The sequence below is a fragment of the Lolium rigidum genome, chromosome 1, assembly GCF_022539505.1.
Source record: "Lolium rigidum isolate FL_2022 chromosome 1, APGP_CSIRO_Lrig_0.1, whole genome shotgun sequence".
Taxonomy (NCBI): Eukaryota; Viridiplantae; Streptophyta; class Magnoliopsida; order Poales; family Poaceae; genus Lolium; species Lolium rigidum.
In genome coordinates, this window is record NC_061508.1 from 21,646,977 (window position 1) to 21,668,289 (window position 21,313).

At 45.7% G+C, this 21,313-nt stretch overlaps 1 protein-coding gene across 1 annotated transcript; it reads left to right on the forward strand.

The window, feature by feature from the left end:
• Window positions 1–20,013: 20,013 nt before the first annotated feature.
• Window positions 20,014–20,724, forward strand: LOC124705173 (germin-like protein 5-1). Its single transcript, XM_047237043.1, has one exon. It carries the CDS (start codon window positions 20,014–20,016, stop codon window positions 20,722–20,724), a length of 711 nt encoding a protein of 236 aa, XP_047092999.1.
• Window positions 20,725–21,313: the final 589 nt, after the last annotated feature.

A 21,313-nucleotide genomic window follows, 5' to 3' on the forward strand; every position in this document is an offset into this window, starting at 1 on the left:
ATTTCACCAGGGTTTACCCGGTTAGCCAATTTTTAGATTCTCAAAATTCCAAATGAAAATATGAAAGCAGGAAGATTTTAGGTTTTTCCCAAAAATTTAGAATTTTATATTTTCTTTATTTTTTAAAAATTAAAATTAATAATTATAAGATTTTTTGAATCCCAGAATATTACTATTACTTTTAGCAAATTATAAGATTTTCAAATTTTCAGGTTTAAGGTTTGGCAAAAAAATATTAAATTTTTTAAAAATAAATAAAAATAATACAAATTAAAAAGTTAATTTTATTTATTTATTCAACATTATTATTACATCATTACTTTTGTTTATTAAAAAAATTATTTGCAATACAAATAATAAAGAAGTGTGACATTGACCAACATGTTAATAGGATTGATATGATAGTAGTATCAACAACATGCGCGCGAAGCACTTGGAAGTGGGACGGAAAGGAACCCGGAAGTTAAGCGTGCTAGTGTTGGAGTAGTGTGAGGATGGGTGACCGACCGGGAAGTTTGACCAAGGGTAAGTAATTGACTAGAGATTAAGTGTAGTTAGAGACTAACGGAAATATTAGAAATTGTGAAAAAAAGGGAGTGAAAAAAATGGATAAAAAAATTAAACGAAATAGCATTTTTGTGAAAAAAAAATAAAATAAAAAGATCACCAGCCCCGCGGGGACCCTTTAGTGCCGGATAATTAAGCATCGGTTCCAAAACCTAGACTAAAGCACTTTCGAACCTGAGTACTCAGCGGGGTTTTTCTACTAGTGGAAGCGCTACCCGTCACCCATCAGCAGCGGCTGGTTCTCGTCTAACCACCGTCTAATCATCTGAACACACATGCATAAACGTGGCTCCAAATACTACCACCAACATCCCATGCATGTATGTATCGGTGTATTGCATACGCGTGCGTATATGGCTCCCTGGCAAATTGGTTGGTAGGACGCGCGGAAACCCAACCCAACAGTACGTGTAGACCGGGTTTAATTTTTCTTTTCTTTTTTGAGACTACAAAGCTTTTAATTTTGAAAGTTCCAAAAACTTCCAGAAAAAATACCTGGACATAGTAAATCCTGTATTCGATCAGTGTGTAAACTTTCAGAACGAAATACACTGTATGGAGCCCTCAGTAAAAACTAGAAGATCTCGGAAACTGAAAAAATCACGATAGTCAGTGGTGAAGAAAAAAATCTGAGGTAGGACGAACCTTTAGTAATAAAAATACTAAAATAGCCCTAAAACAATAATGATAAATATGGTTCAAACACAATCACTAAATACAATAAAAACAAAAAACATATTTGATTATAAATAGAACCTTAAAAATACCAAAAATGCCAACTCAATGGCAAAGCTTTACATCTTTTAAAAATCTGATGTAATTCAAACAATCAAGACGGTTGATCATCTCTTGTTCGATGGACAACTCGGTCTAGATTATCTTTGTTGAGGGAAATTCCTTTCAATTGTTTATGTCGTTATGGGTAAAACCAATGTCATCTTAATGGGGTGATAATGCGGTCGGAGAAAGTATGACATGCCTTTTAAATATCTAGAAAACTCTAAAGTCTCCAATTCCGCGAGTATGAATAATGAATAACTCTAGCTTATCTTGTATATACTAAGATCCAATTAATAATATATCTCTGTAATACAGACAATGTTATTTACATTGAACCTAGAATAGGAGTCTATATTTGGAGATAAATAGTCTATGTTTTTAGTTTGTAATCGATTTTGCGCAGCGTTCACTGAAACAAGAATAACTTTCTCATACGGAGTCTATTTTTAATGTATGACCACTCAATTTTTTTAGAAAAAACACGCGCATCTAAATGTAGTCACTAAAAGTCAAGGTAGGACGGCTACCCTACCTCGCCCGATAATGTTGTGTTCGTTACTGTTCACCAACGATGAAATCAATATTTATCAATTTTGCTGAGCCTAAAATATAACATACTTTTTTTTCTAAAAATTTACACACTGGTTGATTTCACTATTGCCCATATCCTGGTATGCTTTTCGATCTTTTTAATGTTTAAATTCGAATTTTCAGAGGTTCAAAAAAGAATCTCAACGTAGCCCAAGCTACAAAAGTCCATTCTCTCTTTGTTTCTCTTCTCTTCTCTGCGGAAGGAGGTTCAGCTAGCTACAACTGAAGTGCTAATGATGGTGCGACCGAATTAAGCTTCTTGTTTAGGCGATGGGCAGCGGGGGCTGATTAGCTCGCTAGCTAAACTGAGCACGCGAGCTGCCTGCCATGAAGCTGAAGATAAAGCTGACCTGAGATCGAACACGGCAAAGCTTCTGGCAACCAGTCAGTCAACCACGCCTGCTAGCTTGCGGATGCCGACGGCAGAGGGGCAGTTTGGGGATATGGTGGTGGTGGCTTCGCGAACAGGGGCCCCGGCTCGGCTGCGTAGCTAGCCTGTCGTGTGTGTGCCCGGCCCCGGTGGCCACCCTAGCCACGTGCGCCCACCGCGCCTTTCATTCACCTCAGCCCCAACTAAGGGCGTGTTCGGAAACGGTCCGGCTTCACAGAAATCCTTCGATCCAGCTTCTTGGAAGAGTGAAGTCTAAAATAAACCTTAAACTTGTGGAGCATGTCTGGATCAAACCCTGAACTCAGAATCCCGGAAACTAGCACCTTGAACTCACTATTCCCGGTCAGAGTTTGCATTTTGCTCGTTACCAAACAGGGGATTGTTTGTGTTCAAAAAAAAACAGGGGATTGTTGGGTCGTCCGAGCTGTCTCACCGACATTTAAGGCCCACATGTCATATATCCTTCTTCTTGTTCCTCTCTCCCTGTGTCTCTGAATCTTTTCTCTGTCTTAGTCTCTCCTCTTTCTCGCGCAACGGCAGCGATGCCCGCGTCCAGAGCGCCGTCGACGGTGCCTATCCAGAGCACATACGTGAAAGAATCAACCAGTAAGGTGCTCGCTGCCTTGCTTGATGCGAGCCTTTGGCTGATGTGTAGATAGCTATATCAATCCCTTTGCTGCACGTAGCTGTTTCTGGGCGAAAATTATTTCTGTAAGCTACACCGCCGGAAACAAATCGAGATCCGAGCAGCGCGAGCGAGCAGGCAGTGCCCAAGCTCGCGGAGCACCTCGATGCGGCCGAAAACTCTAGCGCGGAGGCCTCCGTCGACCTGGAGTGGTGCCACTACTGCCGTTGAACTGGAAGACGGCCACGAGTACAGCGCCTCCCGGTGGCAACCAGCCCACCAATCGCCGTCAGAGCCATGCTGGTGCTTCTTGTGCGCTCGAAGAAATCACTACGGTGGCTTGCAAAGACGATGGGAAAGAAAGGCAGGTTTTTGCGTTTAGATTTGTCAGGTCAGCAATCCCATCGTTTAGCACTGCCACATCAGCCAATCCCTGCGGAAACAAAGTGTCTAGCATGTAATGACCGGGAATGGGGAGTTGAGGGTGCCGAATTCAGGGATTTGAAGTTTAAGGTTCGATTACATCCACCAGTATAAATTCAGGGTTTAAAACAAACTTCACTCTTCTTGGAACGATTCTGGCGTCACGAGTGGAGCATGGAACGTTCGGGGCAGCTCCGTCGAATTTCACATGGTCCGTAAAGGAAAACTGCTAGCCCAACCCAACCAGGAGCAGCCGCTGACAAGTTGACCCCACTCGTCGGGATATTCTTCTCCACTCCTCTCCCAAATCCCCACCCACGCGTGTTCTCTAAAATTCCTACCGAAGCATGACAAGCCCCCACCGATTCCTGCCCTCCAGCGGTATAATCGCCGGCGGCGAGGTATCCTACGGCTACCTCCCGCCCCGCTGCCCCTTTGCCCCTTGAATCGTCCACTTCTCTTGTGCTGGTGGTCGTGGCCATGCCCGGTCAGGTGGTTGCAGCCCAAATTTGGCTTCCCTTCCCCGCCTCTCGAGCTCTCGATCCAGCTGACTGGGAAGAGGATGGAGTTGGCGTCCTGGTCATGGTCGAGACTGGATCAAGATTTGGTGGCCGGGGCAGTGTCTGTGGCCAGTTGGGGACGCCGCCGGCAGATAACTGGCCGGATCTCGATGAGGCGAGCGTGGCTCGAGGCGGGGTGCGGAGCTAGGCTTGAGGCGGCGTCTAGCCAGGGTAGGGGCGGCGACAGGAAGGGCCGGCAGGGAGGGTACGAGGGCGGCGAGCGAGACCCGGTTGGATGAGCAGTGAGCAACCGAACGAGCAAGACGGGGGCGGACGGGGGGAAATAGAACCAGATCGAACAGTTTTCACTTGGCGGTGGCAATTCTTGGTAATTTCTGACTGCTCCGCGGTTTGCTGATTCGCGAATTTGCAAAAGTGGTGCTCCAAGTTTTACACAGCGAATTGACCCAGCTTCTCAGATCTAGCTCCGTGGAGTTTTTGTGTTCGGCACTGCTCCGCGGTGGAGTACCAAGAATCTGGAAGCTAGGCTGTTTCCGAACACGCCCTAACTTCACCAAACCATATACATACACGCTCCTATACTTATTTGCTTTTCCTAAATAAGTTTTGCTCAAATTCTCCCACTTCATTCAATTCATATTACTTCATATTACTATAGATACATCTAGATATATTTTAACCATAGAAGAAATATATTTGCTCAAAGTATGCTCTATATACTACTCCGTCCAAGTGTACAGTTCCTACGTGTATCCTAGATTATCAGTTCAACCAATCGTAACATACGATATGTATTAATATATATACCATTAATGTATTTATAAAATTGACTACTTAGGGATACGCAAAGGAACTATACACCTAGATGGAGGGAGTACTCGCCATCCCTTCTCTACATCATATGTCGGTATATCTCTTCTTTATTTTCTTATTCACAAAGAGATATATTTTCTCCTCGTGTGCGGGTCGCGAGCTCCTGAAAAATTCAGCATTGTTTTTGTAAGGGTATTTTACCCTTATCCATTATTTTGGTAACAATGACACCGTGCTAGAAGTATGGCCTAATACATGTTTATAAGGATAATCTCAGGTATTAGCCAAAGAGGCATAAATGGTGTATCAAAGGAACAAGAAGGCTAAAGGAGACGCCCCAACTTCGAAACAATCAAAAGGGGGTCTACAGCAGGAATCCGGTCTCAGGCCCGGTTGGACCGGACCGTGCGCCGGACTGGCTCCGGCCTGCCGCCCGGTCGGCCGGGCGCACGGCCGGGCGCTCCGGCGCCGACCGGCTCCTGCGCTGATGGCAACCGGATGACCTACTGGAAGACACGGATTTGCCCCCGGTCGGGGTCCGGTCTGCCGCCCGGTTTGGACCGGCGGGTCCGGTCCCTGGCCCGGTCTGACCGGGCTCCCGACCGGGCGCCCCGGCGCCAACCGAGCTCTGCGCTGACTGCAACCGGAGGGAGTACTACGCGACATTTCAAGGGTCCGGTCGTGGTCCGGCCTGCCGCCCGGTTTGGACCGTCTGGTCCGGTCCCTGGTCCGGTCCGACCGGCCCCTGCACCGGACACTCCGGTCTGTGGTCCGGTTGACCGGGTTTCTCGGGAGAAAGCTGATGTGTCAAGTGAGCAACGACCATATTTCAAGTGGCACTATAAATAGCCCTTCTCCTACCTCTGAATAGTTAGGCACTGATACGTCTCCAACGTATCGATAATTTCTTGTGTTCCATGCCACATTATTGATGTTATCTACATGTTTTATGCACACTTTATGTCATATTCGTGCATTTTCTGGAACTAACCTATTAACAAGATGCCGAAGTGCCGATTCTTGTTTTCTGCTGTTTTTGGTTTCAGAAATCCTAGTAAAGAAATATTCTCGGAATTGGACGAAATAAAAGCCCGGAGGCCTATTTTCTCACGAAGCTTCCAGAAGTCCGAAGGAGAGACGAAGAGGGGCCACGGGGCGCCAAACCCTAGGGCGGCGCGGCCCCCTTGGCCGCGCCGGCCCGTGGTTTGGGCCCCCTGTGCCGCCTCTTGACCTGCCCTTCCGCCTACAAATAGCCTCCGTGACGAAACCCCCAGCACCGAGAGCCACGATACGGAAAACATTACTGAGACGCCGTCGCCGCCGATCCCATCTCGGGGGATCCCGGAGATCGCCTCCGGCACCCTCGCCGGGAGAGGGGAATCATCTCCCGGAGGACTCTACACCGCCATGGTCGCCTCCGGAGTGATGAGTGAGTAGTCTACCCCTGGACTATGGGTCCATAGCAGTAGCTAGATGGTTGTCTTCTCCCCATTGTGCTATCATTGTCGGATCTTGTGAGCTGCCTATCATGATCAAGATCATCTATATGTAATTCTATATGTTGCGTTTGTTGGGATCCGATGAATAGAGAATACTTGTTATGTTGATTATCAAAGTTATGCTTATGTGTTGTTTATGATCTTGCATGCTCTCCGTTATTAGTAGATGCTCCGGCCAAGTAGATGCTTTTAACTCCAAGAGGGAGTACTTATGCTCGATAGTGGGTTCATGCCCGCATTGACACCGGGACGAGTGACGAGAAAGTTCTAAGGTTGTGTTGTGCTGTTGCCACTAGGGATAAAACATTGATGCTATGTCTAAGGATGTAGTTGTTGATTACATTACGCACCATACTTAATGCAATTGTCCGTTGTTTGCAACTTAATACCGGAGGGGGTTCGGATGATAACTTCGAAGGTGGACTTTTTAGGCATAGATGCAGTTGGATGGCGGTCTATGTACTTTGTCGTAATGCCCAATTAAATCTCACTATACTCATCATGATATGTATGTGCATTGTCATGCTCTCTTTATTTGTCAATTGCCCAACCGTAATTTGTTCACCCAACATGCTCGTTCGTCTTATGGGAGAGACACCTCTAGTGAACTGTGGACCCCGGTCCAATTCTCTTTACTGAAATACAATCTACTGCAATACTTGTTTCTACTCGTTTTCTCTCGCAAACAATCATCTTCCACACAATACGGTTAATCCTTTGTTACAGCAAGCCGGTGAGATTGACAACCTCACTCGTTTCGTTGGGGCAAAGTAGCTTGGTTGTGTTGTGCGGGTTCCACGTTGGCGCCGGAATCTCCGGTGTTGCGCCGCACTACATCCCGCCGCCATCAACCTTCAACGTGCTTCTTGGCTCCTCCTGGTTCGATAAACCTTGGTTTCTTTCCGAGGGAAAACTTGCTGCTCGTGCGCATCATACCTTCCTCTTGGGGTTGCCCAACGAACGTGTGAAATACACGCCATCAAGCTCTTTTTCCGGCGCCGTTGCCGGGGAGATCAAGACACGCCGCAAGGGGAGTCTCCACTTCTCAATCTCTTTACTTTGTTTTTGTCTTGCTTTATTTTATTTACTACTTTGTTTGCTGCACTAAATCAAAATACAAAAAAAATTAGTTGCTAGTTTTACTTTATTTGCTATCTTGTTTGCTATATCGAAAACACAAAAAAATTAGTTTACTTGCATTTACTTTATCTAGTTTGCTTTATTGTCTTGCACTCTATATTAAAAATACAAAAAAAAATTTTTTTTTACTACCATGTCTAGCTCTGAACCCGTTACTTCTTCGCCTGAAGAATTAGTCTTCACTTTTAAACAAGGGGATGAGGAGAGTTTTAAGGATGCTTGGTCTAGAATTTTTACTTCTTATCGTGAAACTCGAACCTCAAATGACTCTAAGTTTGCTCCTTAGTAATTTTTATTTTGGTCTTATGGTTCGCCATAGATATGCTTTGGATACTTTAGTGGGAGGAGATTTCCTTCATTGCAATGGGGATCAAGCTTTTAATGCCATAAAGAAGTTGGTTGCATCATATGATTCAGCTAATAACTTTGATTCAGATCCTCGCTAGCATATATAGTAGATTAAATACTCGGAGATAAGTACATCTCGCTTGAATGATAACTATTGCCACGTTCGTAATCGTCTTGAACAAGTCTTAGTGAACTCTAAACTCTCATTGTGGGATCCTTCGTTAAAATTTTTATCGGTGATCGAACACTCCATGCCTACTCGTGATATTATGTATGAATTTTGCCTTATGCCCGAAAGTATTTATAAATCTTTGAAACTTTGGGGAGTTGAGGAAGGAGGAGAAAAGATAACTCTCATTGATAACTCTACTATAATCCCTAAAGGAATAGCCGCAGGTGTGCATACAACTATATGTGGGAGAACAATATCCATTGATTATCTTGTTGTTGAAACAGGAAAACTCACACTCGGAAGATCCCTGCTGAAACTATTGGGAGCAGTCATTGATGTTGGAGAAGGCACTTTGAAATTCACCTCTATACCTGGAGAAACTCGTATATTTCCTAAACCAAAGGGAAAGAAAAACAATAAGAAAGGTAAGGGTAAGGCCCAAGGTAATGTTGATACACCACCCTTCGATAATACTTGAGATACACTTTCTGCGCCTAGCTGAAAGGCGTTAAAGAAAAGCGCTTATGGGAGACAACCCATGTTTTTACCTACAGTACTTTGTTTTTATTTTGTGTCTTGGAAGTTGTTTACTACTGTAGCAACCTCTCCTTATCTTAGTTTTGAGTTTTGTTGTGCCAAGTTAAGCCGTTGATAGAAAAGTAAGTACTAGATTTGGATTACTGCGCAGTTCCAGATTTCTTTGCTGTCACGAATCTGAGCCCACTGCCCTGCAGGAAGCTCAGAAAATTATGCCAATTTACGTGCATGATCCTCAGATATGTACGCAACTTTCATTCAATTTGAGCATTTTTATTTGAGCAAGTCTGGTGCCATTTTAAAATTCGTCAATACGAACTGTTCTGTTTTGACAGATTCTGCCTTTTATTTCGCATTGCCTCTTTCGCTATGTTGGATGAATTTCTTTGATCCACTAATGTCCAGTAGCATTATGCAATGTCCAGAAGTGTTAAGAATGATTGTGTCACCTCTGAATATGTCAATTTATATTGTGCACTAACCCTCTAATGAGTTGTTTTGAGTTTGGTGTGGAGGAAGTTTTCAAGGATCAAGAGAGGAGTATGATGCAACATGATCAAGGAGAGTGAAAGCTCTAAGCTTGGGGATGCACCCGGTGGTTCACCCCTGCATATATCAAGAAGACTCAAGCGTCTAAGCTTGGGGATGCCCAAGGCATCCCCTTCTTCATCAACAAATTATCAGGTTCCTCCCCCGAAACTACATTTTTATTCGGCCACATCTTATGTGCTTTTTCTTGGAGCGTCGTTTTGTTTTTGTTTTGTTTGAATAAAATGGATCCTAGCATTCACTTTATGGGAGAGATACACACTCCGCTGTAGCTTATGGACAAATATGTCCTTGGTTTCTACTCATAGTATTCATGGCGAAGTTTCTCCTTCGTTAAATTGTTATATGGTTGGAATTGGAAAATGATACATGTAGTAATTGCTATAAATGTTTTGGGTAATGTGATACTTGGCAATTGTTGTGCTCATGTTTAAGCTCTTGCATCATATGCTTTGCACCCATTAATGAAGAAATACATAGAGCATGCTAAAATTTGGTTTGCATATTTGGTTTCTCTAAGGTCTAGATAATTTCTAGTTTTGAGTTTGAACAACAAGGAAGACGGTATAGAGTATTATAATGCTTTCAATATGTCTTTTATGTGAATTTTGCTGTACTAGTTCATCCTTGTGTTTGCCTCAAACAACCTTGCTAGCCTAAACCTTGTATCGAGAGGGAATACTTCTCATGCATCCAAAATACTTGAGCCAACCACTATGCCATTTGTGTCCACCATACCTACCTATACTACATGGTATTTTCCAGCCATTCCAAAGTAAATTGCTTGAGTGCTACCTTTAAAATTCCATCATTCACTTTTGCAATATATAGCTCATGGGACAAATAGCTTAAAAACTATTGTGGTATTGAATATGTAATTATGCACTTTATCTCTTATTAAGTTGCTTGTTGTGCGATAACCATGTTTACTGGGGAACGCCATCAACTCTTTGTTGAATATCATGTGAGTTGCTATGCATGTTCGTCGTGTCGGAAGTAAGGGCGATCTACACTGAGTTGAATGGTTTGAGCATGCATATTGTGAGAGAAGAACATTGGGCCGCTAACTAAAGCCATGTTCCATGGTGGAAGTTTCAGTTTTGGACAAACATCCTCAAATCTCTAATGAGAAAAGAATTAATTGTTGTTGAATGCTTAAAGCATTAAAAGAGGAGTCCATTATCTCGTTGTCTATGTTGTCCCGGTATGGATGTCTAAGTTGAGAATAATCAAAAGCGAGAAATCCAAATGCGAGCTTTCTCCTTAGACCTTTGTACAGAGCGGCATAGAGGTACCCCTTTGTGATTCTTGGTTAAAGCATATGTATTGCGGTGATAATCCAGGTAGTCCAAGCTAATTAGGACAAGGTGCGAGCACTATTAGTACACTATGCATGAGGCTTGCAACTTATAAGATATAATTTACATGATGCATATGCTTTATTACTACCGTTGACAAAATTGTTTCATGTTTTCAAAATCAAAGCTCTAGCACAAATATAGCAATCGATGCTTTTCCTCTATGAGGACCATTCTTTTACTTTCAATGTTGAGTCAGTTCACCTATTTCTCTCCACCTCAAGAAGCAAACACTTGTGTGAACTGTGCATTGATTCTTACATACTTGCTTATTGCACTTATTATATTACTCTATGTTGACAATATCCATGAGATATACATGTTACAAGTTGAAAGCAACCGCTGAAACTTAATCTTCTTTTGTGTTGCTTCAATACCTTTACTTTGAATTATTGCTTTATGAGTTAACTCTTATGCAAGACTTATTGATGCTTGTCTTGAAGTGCTATTCATGAAAAGTCTTTGCTTTATGATTCACTTGTTTACTCATGTCATACACATTGTTTTGATCGCTGCATTCTCTACATATGCTTTACAAATAGTATGATCAAGTTTATGATGGCATGTCACTCCGAAATTATCTTTGTTATCGTTTTACTCGGTTCGGGACGAGCAGAACTAAGCTTGGGGATGCTGATACGTCTCCAACGTATCGATAATTTCTTGTGTTCCATGCCACATTATTGATGTTATCTACATGTTTTATGCACACTTTATGTCATATTCGTGCATTTTCTGGAACTAACCTATTAACAAGATGCCGAAGTGCCGCTTGTCAGTTTTCTGCTGTTTTTGGTTTCGAAATCCTAGTAAAGAAATATTCTCGGAATTGGACGAAATAAAAGCCCGGAGGCCTATTTTCTCACGAAGCTTCCGGAAGTCCGAAGGAGAGACGAAGAGGGGCCACAGGGCGCCAAACCCTAGGGCGGCGCGGCCCCCTTGGCCGCGCCGGCCCGTGGTTTGGGCCCCCGTGCCGCCTCTTGACCTGCCCTTCCGCCTACAAATAGCCTCCGTGACGAAACCCCAGTACCGAGAGCCACGATACGGAAAACATTACTGAGACGCCGTCGCCGCCGATCCCATCTCGGGGGATGCTGGAGATCGCCTCCGGCACCCTGCCGGAGAGGGGAATCATCTCCCGGAGGACTCTACACCGCCATGGTCGCCTCCGGAGTGATGAGTGAGTAGTCTACCCCTGGACTATGGGTCCATAGCAGTAGCTAGATGGTTGTCTTCTCCCCATTGTGCTATCATTGTCGGATCTTGTGAGCTGCCTATCATGATCAAGATCATCTATATGTAATTCTATATGTTGCGTTTGTTGGGATCCGATGAATAGAGAATACTTGTTATGTTGATTATCAAAGTTATGCTTATGTGTTGTTTATGATCTTGCATGCTCTCCGTTATTAGTAGATGCTCTGGCCAAGTAGATGCTTTTAACTCCAAGAGGGAGTACTTATGCTCGATAGTGGGTTCATGCCCGCATTGACACCGGGACGAGTGACGTAAAGTTCTAAGGTTGTGTTGTGCTCGTTGCCACTAGGGATAAAACATTGATGCTATGTCTAAGGATGTAGTTGTTGATTACATTACGCACCATACTTAATGCAATTGTCCGTTGTTTGCAACTTAATACCGGAGGGGGTTCGGATGATAACTCGAAGGTGGACTTTTTAGGCATAGATGCAGTTGGATGGCGGTCTATGTACTTTGTCGTAATGCCCAATTAAATCTCACTATACTCATCATGATATGTATGTGCATTGTCATGCTCTCTTTATTTGTCAATTGCCCAACTGTAATTTGTTCACCCAACATGCTGTTCGTCTTATGGGAGAGACACCTCTAGTGAACTGTGGACCCCGGTCCAATTCTCTTTACTCGAAATACAATCTCATCGCAATACTTGTTTCTACCGTTTTCTCTGCAAACAATCATCTTCCACACAATACGGTTAATCCTTTGTTACAGACAAGCCGGTGAGATTGACAACCTCACCTGTTTCGTTGGGGCAAAGTAGCTTGGTTGTGTTGTGCAGGTTCCACGTTGGCGCCGGAATCTCCGGTGTTGCGCCGCACTACATCCCGCCGCCATCAACCTTCAACGTGCTTCTTGGCTCCTCCTGGTTCGATAAACCTTGGTTTCTTTCTGAGGGAAAACTTGCTGCTGTGCGCATCATACCTTCCTCTTGGGGTTGCCCAACGAACGTGTGAAATACACGCCATCAGGCACTACACTACAAGATGTTCTTGAGCTCTCTCTCTAATACTCCATTGCTAGAAACACCAAAAGCCTCAGATCTCCCTCCTCCTCCACCCAAACTCAAATCCCTCCGGGGAAACGATAGAGGAGGACCCGATCTACTGTTCTACCAAGCCAAATCTCATTCCCCCTTGTATTCATCATGAAGCTTGCTCTCTAGGGTTCCTTGGAAACCCTAGGAGGGCAAGAGTGGCCCGGAAGCATCCGAGCTGTGGATTTGGTCCGGATAAGATTGTGAAGGTTTGGAGGCTACCTCAAAGTCTACCACAAGTGAGTGAGCTATTCCTTCGTGGGATATGCTCCGGAGAATAGGGTGAGCCTTCGTGGCGTGGGAAATCCTTCGTAGGACCTCCACACCTCCAAACATGACGTACCTTCTTGCAAATGAAGGGAACACGGGAATACATCCTCGTCTTCGCGTGCTATCGGTTATCTCTAACCGAACTCCTTACTTGTGATTTAACTGCCTGTGAGAGCCTTCGTGCTCGAGTTAGTTGTATCCTCATATAGGTTGTTTCACCTAGTTTGCATTAGGCTCACCTTTATATTCCGTAAAGCCTAATATTGCAAAGAAAGAATTAAAATCTGTAGAGACCTATTCACCCCCCTCTAGGTTTACCATCTCATCCTTCGATCGATGGCCCCTGAGTAAAGCTCGATGCCGCTTTTAGGCCTCCGTCATAACGACACTTATACATGCAAAACTTATTTGTTCATTTATGTGGGACTACCTATAAAATTACCCATCTCCATCATGTTAGAGGGTCGCATTCACGGTGTTTGAATTGTTCGCAGACGCACCTTCAATTATCGCCTCCATGAGGGTCTACATGTAGCCGTAGGGGTACGTACCATGACTTGACTTGTTGGACTGATCAGCAATGTTACATTAGCTAGTGATCACTTAATTAGACCAGAAACTCTTGATCCAGATCTTATGCTAGATTAAATAAGATTCGAATAACCCCAACCACATAGGAAAATGATTTTGTGATAGTGGCTTATAACAAAGAAAACTCGCAAAGTAAAGAAATGAAGGAAAGCAACACGCTCGGAAAACGAATGAAAGCAACACCCTAGCAAAATGACTGCTATAGGTAACTACATCTACATGATTGGATTGAAAGAGTCGTTGGAGGCTTCAGTAATGTTCTACAGTTGATGGAAGGTCTCGCCAAAACAAACCACAAGCACATCATTGTAACCCCGCGGAATAATCTTCTCAAGTCTTGCTCTTGTACCATCTGCGCTTGGTGACATTGCATATTGTTTCTCAAGTCTTCTACCATCTGCGCTTGGTGACATTGCATATTCTTTTGTTCATCGAAAAAAATATGCAATGTCTGGCAAGGAGAACTGTTGAGTATAATGTATTACCAAGTCTTTTCAAATAGATTGGCCAGAGCATGCAGTTCTACAATAATTACTCCTACCATTGGTTGATGATTCAGAGGTAGAAATGTGTTGGAGGGGGTGACGATATCTCAACCCTCGTCACAAAAGGATATGGATTTTTCACTTAGAGAACCAAGATCATGATGATGTCAGAAACCCTCCACCGATGCCTCGCGTGCCACGCGGTGGGCCACGATCAAGGAGACCTAGATGGCCGCAAGCCTGTTCGCCAGGGCATGCCACTCGGTAGCCGCTTCCGAGCAGCCTCGTCGCGCTGGGTGGTTTCGAACAACGCGAGAGCAACATTCGGGGCATCGCCGAGCTTGTCGATGCCGTTGAGAAAGCGTCCACCCACGTAAAATTGTGATACGTGCCCCTGACTAGCGTTGCCGGGGCTTAGCGTCGTCGCCCACACCGTTGTCGCCTGCTCCTTCGCCGCCTTTGCATGTACCACAACGAAGGCTTCACGCGTCACGGACTTCACATCCTCCATCATCCCCTTGATGTACAACGCATACCGCCCCTCGTGGGCCTCAATTGCGGCGTACATGACGATCTTCTCCGTCTTGAACACCTCCCTTATGACGATTTTTGCCGCCTCCCAAATAGGCACCAACAGGGGCGCTGACACAACCGTATGGAGAGCGCCGGTACAACATCCTCTATTTGGGGATGCTGTTCCCACACCGGCGCCCTCCATACGGTAGCCAGTTAGCATTTTTTGAGCAGAAATTTGGTGCCGGCGCTCCCAATCGAAACCTTTAATATAGGGATCCTTTCGGGAGTGCCGACGCTTTTATGGGGTTCCAAAACATGCCGGCGCTTTTTGGGGAAGCGTCGGCGGAGATGCTCTAATATAAACGAAAACCTGTTTGGATGAGGATATAAACTTTGGCGATAATTTTACTAGTCCGTACTGCCTTCTTACAGCCGGTCTGGCTTTTCACGAGCAGGCGGTACATGCTGCATTGCTGCTTGATTTATGTGGATCGTGCGTGTTCCCTCCAAGGACATGGGAGGTAAATGCTAGCTGCTGTAGTGCTATATACGTGTGCACCGATCGTATACTACAACCCCACATCGATGATCGATCGATCTTACCGCCCGTGTCCTTGTGTAATGAAATGAACGCATCGAGATCGATCGATCCAGCATGCATTCATGTGGGCGTTAATAATTTCACGGCTAGGACCTAGCAGAGGATCGATCGGTGATCGGCGTACAGCAGTGCTGTGGTGCTGGTTCTAACCTGGCGAATCGGTCGGAATATGCATGGCATGTACTGCGCTGTGTATATGCTGGGTCTGGTGAAAGAGCATTGGAGATGACACCGCGGGCACGTACGGCAGCTGCTAGTAGAGTCGAGTGACAGCGTAATCAACGCCAAGATTGGACCCTTGTCCAGATCAGGAAAGTCCGGCGCTGAAAACACCGAGGTAGCAATATACTCCATGAGATTGATGCAAAGAGTTGATGACCAGATAGTAGCATTTCCGAGGAAGGAACTTGTCTGTCTTTGCGTGAGCCGGAGAGGGGACAAATCTCCGTGAAGAAATGGTCAGAACTCACAAGGAGGGAGCTCACTGCTGACATGACTGACGCCCTACGTATGGTATGGGCGCGCTCTGTGCGGCCTTTCTCCAGTCTTCTCCCCTTCTTTTTAATAAAAAAGAATATATTAATATCACGAGATACATTTAGTCTCTCCAACAAAGCAGTGTTCTAATGATAATACAAATGCAGGCATCGAAAAGAGAAAGAAGTAACAGGAAAGAAAAGTTCTACAGTGATCTATTCATTGTAGCAGCGAACCGAATACCACAAAAAATTCATCTTCTTTAAAAGTAACGCCTTCAAGAAGAAAATAGTACACACGCATCGCCATCGTCCTGATCATAGATCATAGATTTTTACCCACGAGAAAGTCTTTGCTCATAAAACAATGGCTTCAACAAGACCATTGCTACGAACAACCAATTAAGGCCAGATCTTGAGTTTTATCCTGCAAGTTTAGACTCTGAATATCTCATGTGCTGTCTCCACCACTTGCCAATGCCGCCGCTCCAACTCACGAATCACCAAGCCAAAACCTCATCGGCAGCAAGACTTGAACCACCATTACCACTTATCAGATATCGGCTTCCATGCCGTTCTCCATGACTGACTCCAACTCGGAACTAAAGACATGTCACACAATGGCAACAGACCGTGGAGCTTTGCATCATTGCCTCTGAAAAACCAAAGGAAAAAAACATGGTTGCGTGCGATCGAATACCATCCGATCCAGCAATCTCTAGGCATGTCTTCCATTGAAGTTTGCCAATGAAACCTTCCGGAACTCGACACTCCGGCCAGATCAAAGAAGACAATCTTCATTCCCTCTTTCTGACATGGAATCTACCCTTGTTTCATCTAAAGCCATATTTACAAGTTTTAAATATATATTTCAAAATCCGGACATAGTCAACTAGATTCCTATATAACTCTTATGTATCAGATTGTGAATTTTTCTTGTTGTTTCTTCGCAAACAATCTTCTTGCTTACCATTAGCAGCTTCTGGAACTCTTTTGGAACGAATCCACTTTTCTGGAAATATGGAACATTTTTATATACTACATCACATTCTCCTCTTTTTTTTTTCTTTTTTTTACATTAGATGATTTATCTTTCCTACTTCGTATTCTATTTCCATTTTTTTTGACTTATTTTGTATTTCAAAACAAAATGTCCATGCAGTTCACAACAATGCTCATGTGTTATGAAAATAAATGTCCATGTATTATGAAAATAAATATTCATGGTTTTCAATAGTTATATGCACGTACATTAAAAAGGAAAATGTTCTTCCATTTAGAATTATACAAGTGCGTGAAATAAAATGTCATGAATTTTAGTGTATGTAAAATGATGTATTGACGAGTCTCTAAAAAATTCTTCGTGACCCGAAAAACATATATCATCATGCTTTAAGAAAGTATTAATATTTTTATCATATAAATATTCATATCTATGAAACAAAATGTTCAACTCTTTCTAGCTTTATTTTAGAAAAAATCGTGTAACCCAAAAAATAATAGATATATGTATACAAATTTTTAAACTTAAATTTGTAAAAGGAGCAAAAAGATTCAGAACAAATAAAACGGAAAAAGGTTAAACCAATAAAATAAACAGAAAAAATAGAAAAATGAAAAGAGAAAAAAATATAAATTACGGAAACCTTCCTGTGATTGGGCCAGACCAGGTAAGGTCGGGGGCCTTTAACTAAGGAAAATGCTTGCGGCCGGCCGACCGATGCGGGGCAAAAATCGGTCGTGCACGCGCGCGCACCCACTTGCTAGGTTCTCTCTCCGTATGTGTACGTAGATGGCTTAGAGCATCTCTACTCGTCCCCCCGACGAGGCCCCCGGCGAGCGTTTTTTCCATCCGGACGGCGTAATTCGGCCCAGTCGCGCCTCCGGTTCCTCGTTTTCGTCCGGATTTGGGCCTAAATCCATCCGGCGATCCCACGCCATCCCCGGCCCCCGGGGAGCGCTCGGGGACTCCGGACGAAACGAAAGCGCGCGTGGCCCCAACTTGTCGGCGACAATGGCCTCCGATCTACGGCAAAACCCTCGTCTTCCCGATCTACGGCAAAACCCTCGTCTTCCCGATCTACGGCAATACCCTCGTCGAACGAAAGCTTTGAACTCTCAAGTGGTGCAACATAGATAGATTATATATATATTTCGAATATAATTCGAATAAATATAAAAATTACATATAAAAACTTTAAAACTAAACTACTTCTTCTTCTTCTTAGAAGGCCCCGCCTCATCGTCGTCGCGGCGACGCTTCCGGCTCGTCACCTCCTCGTCGGAGGAAGTTGAGTCCTCCTCGTCGTCGTCCTCATCGGCCTCTTCGTCCTCCTCCTCCTCGCTCCTCCTCCTCGCTCCTCGCTCCTCCTCCTCTTCCTCGGCCTCTTCCTCGGCCTCGCTCCTCGGCCTCGCTCCACGGCCTCTTCGTCCTCCTCCTCGTCGTCCCACTCGTCCTCGCCGGCCGGCGGGGGGAATCGTCGCTGCTGGACGATGCAGCTGGATCCCACCAATGGCGCCATCCAGGCGGCTTCCCTCGCTGTCGGTGTCCGATGGCCAAGAGATATCGCTCATGGTTGACGGAGGATGGTGACGAGAGAACAGATGAATGGCGTCGGCCGTCGGAAACCGTATATGTAGGTCTCTCGACGAAAGAGAGCGCCGGTTGCTCTTCCGCGGAGTTCGTGCTCCATTACGGCGGTTCTCGCATCGAGGCCACTTCGACCGTTCCCGACGAGTCGTTTCGGCTCTCCGATCCACTTCGCGACGGTTCAATGCGGCGAGGGAACTCCGACGATTGCCCTTCCCGGTGATCGCGCCGTCGCTATGCACGCGGTGGGTGCGCGTCCATGGGCTCGCGGCTGGAAAAATGGGCCTCCCCAGGCCAAAAACTACATCCATCCGGCGCTAAATTTCGCCGGATTTGGGCGTGGGGAGCCCAAACGAGTGGGGATGCTCTTAGCTTGCTTCATACGCACATGCATGCCTATGCAGGCGCGCGCCGTTGTGCATACACATGCGCGTCCAGCTAGGTATAGCTAGCTAGCTTCTGCTACGTTGCTGCATGCATTCGCTTGCAGTGTGGCTTAATTATTCCGATGTTGTGTGCGTTCAATTGTGACAAGGAAAATGCTTACGATAAGTCGATCCATTGCTGGCGAGCGATCATATTCGTACCGAGCGAGCGATCTGCGAGCCTCTCTCCTTCATGGCCCTGCTAGGTTTTAAGGCTCGCTAGGCTATAACTCAAGGTTTTTTTTCTCCTCACGGCCTAGATTGGACGTCTGACATTTTTCTATCATGGTAGTTGATCCAAAGACCAGTTAATGACTCGATTATTTGTGCACCATTTTTTTTGTTGTAATCGTTTCTGACTTTTGTAAAAATTAGTTGCCGACTTTTATTGTAATTTAATCTGTAGTAAATTAATTGTTGCTTGACCACTTTTGATTGTTTTGCAAACATATGAATTTTTGTTGTAATTGTTTCTAACTTTTGTAAAAATAGACGATGATTTTTGTTGTAATTCAAGTTGTAGAAAATTAAATTAGTTCTTAACATTTTTTGAATTATTTGCAAACGTATAGATTTTTGTTGTAAATAGTCTGTGGTTTTTGTGGATAATGTTTGCGACTTTTGTTGTAAATAGATCTACATAAAAATTGTTGGTTTAACCATTTTATTTGTAACATTATTTTTTTTACAAATGTTAGGTCATTTTGTGGGGATAGTATATATTTTTTGTATACATGGGTGACTTTTTTTGTTGTAATACCATTTGCCAGTACGTACACACATTTGTTGTAAATATGGAGAAAGACAGAGACTAAGTTGTATAGCCGTACAGTTTACGTGGAGAAACTTAGGACTGCGGGCTGATTTTCCAAGATAAGGGGGTTAAACTGCAAAAATATGTTGCGCCTGGTTCAGAGAAACCTTGGATTGCGGGTTGATATTGCAAGAACTGAGGAGGTCAAATTGCAAAAGTGCATTGCATCTGGTTCTCAACATTGGATGTCCATCGGACGGCCGGAAGGACAACCGATTTTGGGCAAATTATCTGCCCACAGACGCCTAACTAAGACAGTCTGTCTCCCCGGAGATGCCCAGCCTGTGGTACTAGTAGCCCAAGCCCAACTATCACTGGGCTCCGTCCAGCCCGACCGTATGGCTGGTTGGCCCAGCCGAAGCCTATCTAGGTGCACCGCCGTGCTCTCTTCCATCGTCTACCGCGCCGGCGAAATGGTAGGGCGAACACGGCGAACAGAGGCCTAGCAGGCCAGCACACGCACAGTTCCAAAATAGGAGTCTGCCTCGCGGTTCTTGAGACATATACTTCCAAAAGAGGTCCTCACTGTACGTGCATGCACACACAGGTCACTGTACTCACGCAACTGATCGATTCCCCTGCACAATAAATATCCAACCAGTGTTTTGCTGGTCGAGAAGGATCGATCGGTCGCCATGGCTGCGGCGTCGATGCTGCTCTTAGTGGCCACTCTCGTCGCCAGCCATGGCGTCGATGCCTTCGACCCCAACCCTCTCCAGGACTTCTGCGTCGCCGACAGCGAATCCAAGGCGCGCGTGAACGGGGTGCCGTGCAAGGACCCGGTGACCGTGGTGCCGGACGACTTCTTCTTCGCCGGCGCCGACAAGCCAGGCGGCGCCGCGAGCCAGCGCTACGGGTACTCGTCGCTGCCCGTGCGGATCCCGGGCCTGAACACGCTGGGCGTGTCGCACGCCCGCGTCGACGTCGCGCCGGGCGGCATCTTCCCGCCGCACTACCACCCGAGGGCGTCCGAGACGGCACTGGTGCTGGAGGGCTCCTCCGTCTACTTCGGCTTCCTCGACTCCGGCAACAGGCTCTTCGCCAAGGTGCTCCGCAAGGGCGACGTGTTCGCCGTGCCGCAGGGGCTCGTCCACTTCGTCCTCAACAACGGGACAGCGCCCGCCGTGCTCTACGCCACGCTCAGCAGCCAGAACCCCGGCATGGTGCTCCTCGCGGACGCGCTCTTCGCCGTTGCGGCGCCATCGCCACTCCCGGAAGAGCTTCTCGCCAGGACGCTCCTGACGGACAGGCGGACCGTGGAGGAGATCCGGGCAAACTTCGAGCGCCGGTCCTTGTCGTCGGGCTTCTTGATGGCTGGCCCTGGCGGCGAGAGCCACGCTAGTTAGCTTGTTTCTAGTTTCGTTTTGATCTCTGTTCTCCTTAGTTAGATCGACAATAACTAGCCGCAAATGGTCATGGATGTTAACTCGGATTGCATATGAGTCAACATTATGGAGGAATGGGCTGTCTCTCACTGGCTCTCATAGTCTCATGGCATTGTAGCAGCAGTTTTGGCTGATTGCTATATCATCTGGAAATCGAGTTTGTAAAAATCTATTTTGAACATTTTCATATGAGCAAATTCCCCAACTCAAAAGTTAGCTAGACTGGCTGGCTGGACAGATCATTTTTTTGGCGGATGACCACCCGTGTCGAGAGGATCATCGTCATCGGCTACTTAATCTGCAGCGACATCTAGCTCCCGCGCCACCTTGTCCACCGTCAAGGAGGAGTACGATGAGCTCCCGTGGAAGCGGTTGGGCGGTGCCACGGCAGGCGTCACCAGCGTGCGGACACCTCCGTCTCGTCAAGCCCAAGCCGGAGCCGGAGTGGGTGCCACTGTAGGACGCACCGGCCATTCAGATTTCCCTCCGGGCGAACGACGACCCGGAGGGGCGGAGGAGGAGCGCCGACGCTAGCAGGAGCGTGCGCGCC

Excerpts from the sequence above, each read along its gene's own strand:
- LOC124705173 (XM_047237043.1), top strand. The coding sequence starts at position 20,014 with ATGGCTGCGGCGTCGATGCTGCTCTTAGTGGCCACTCTCGTCGCCAGC.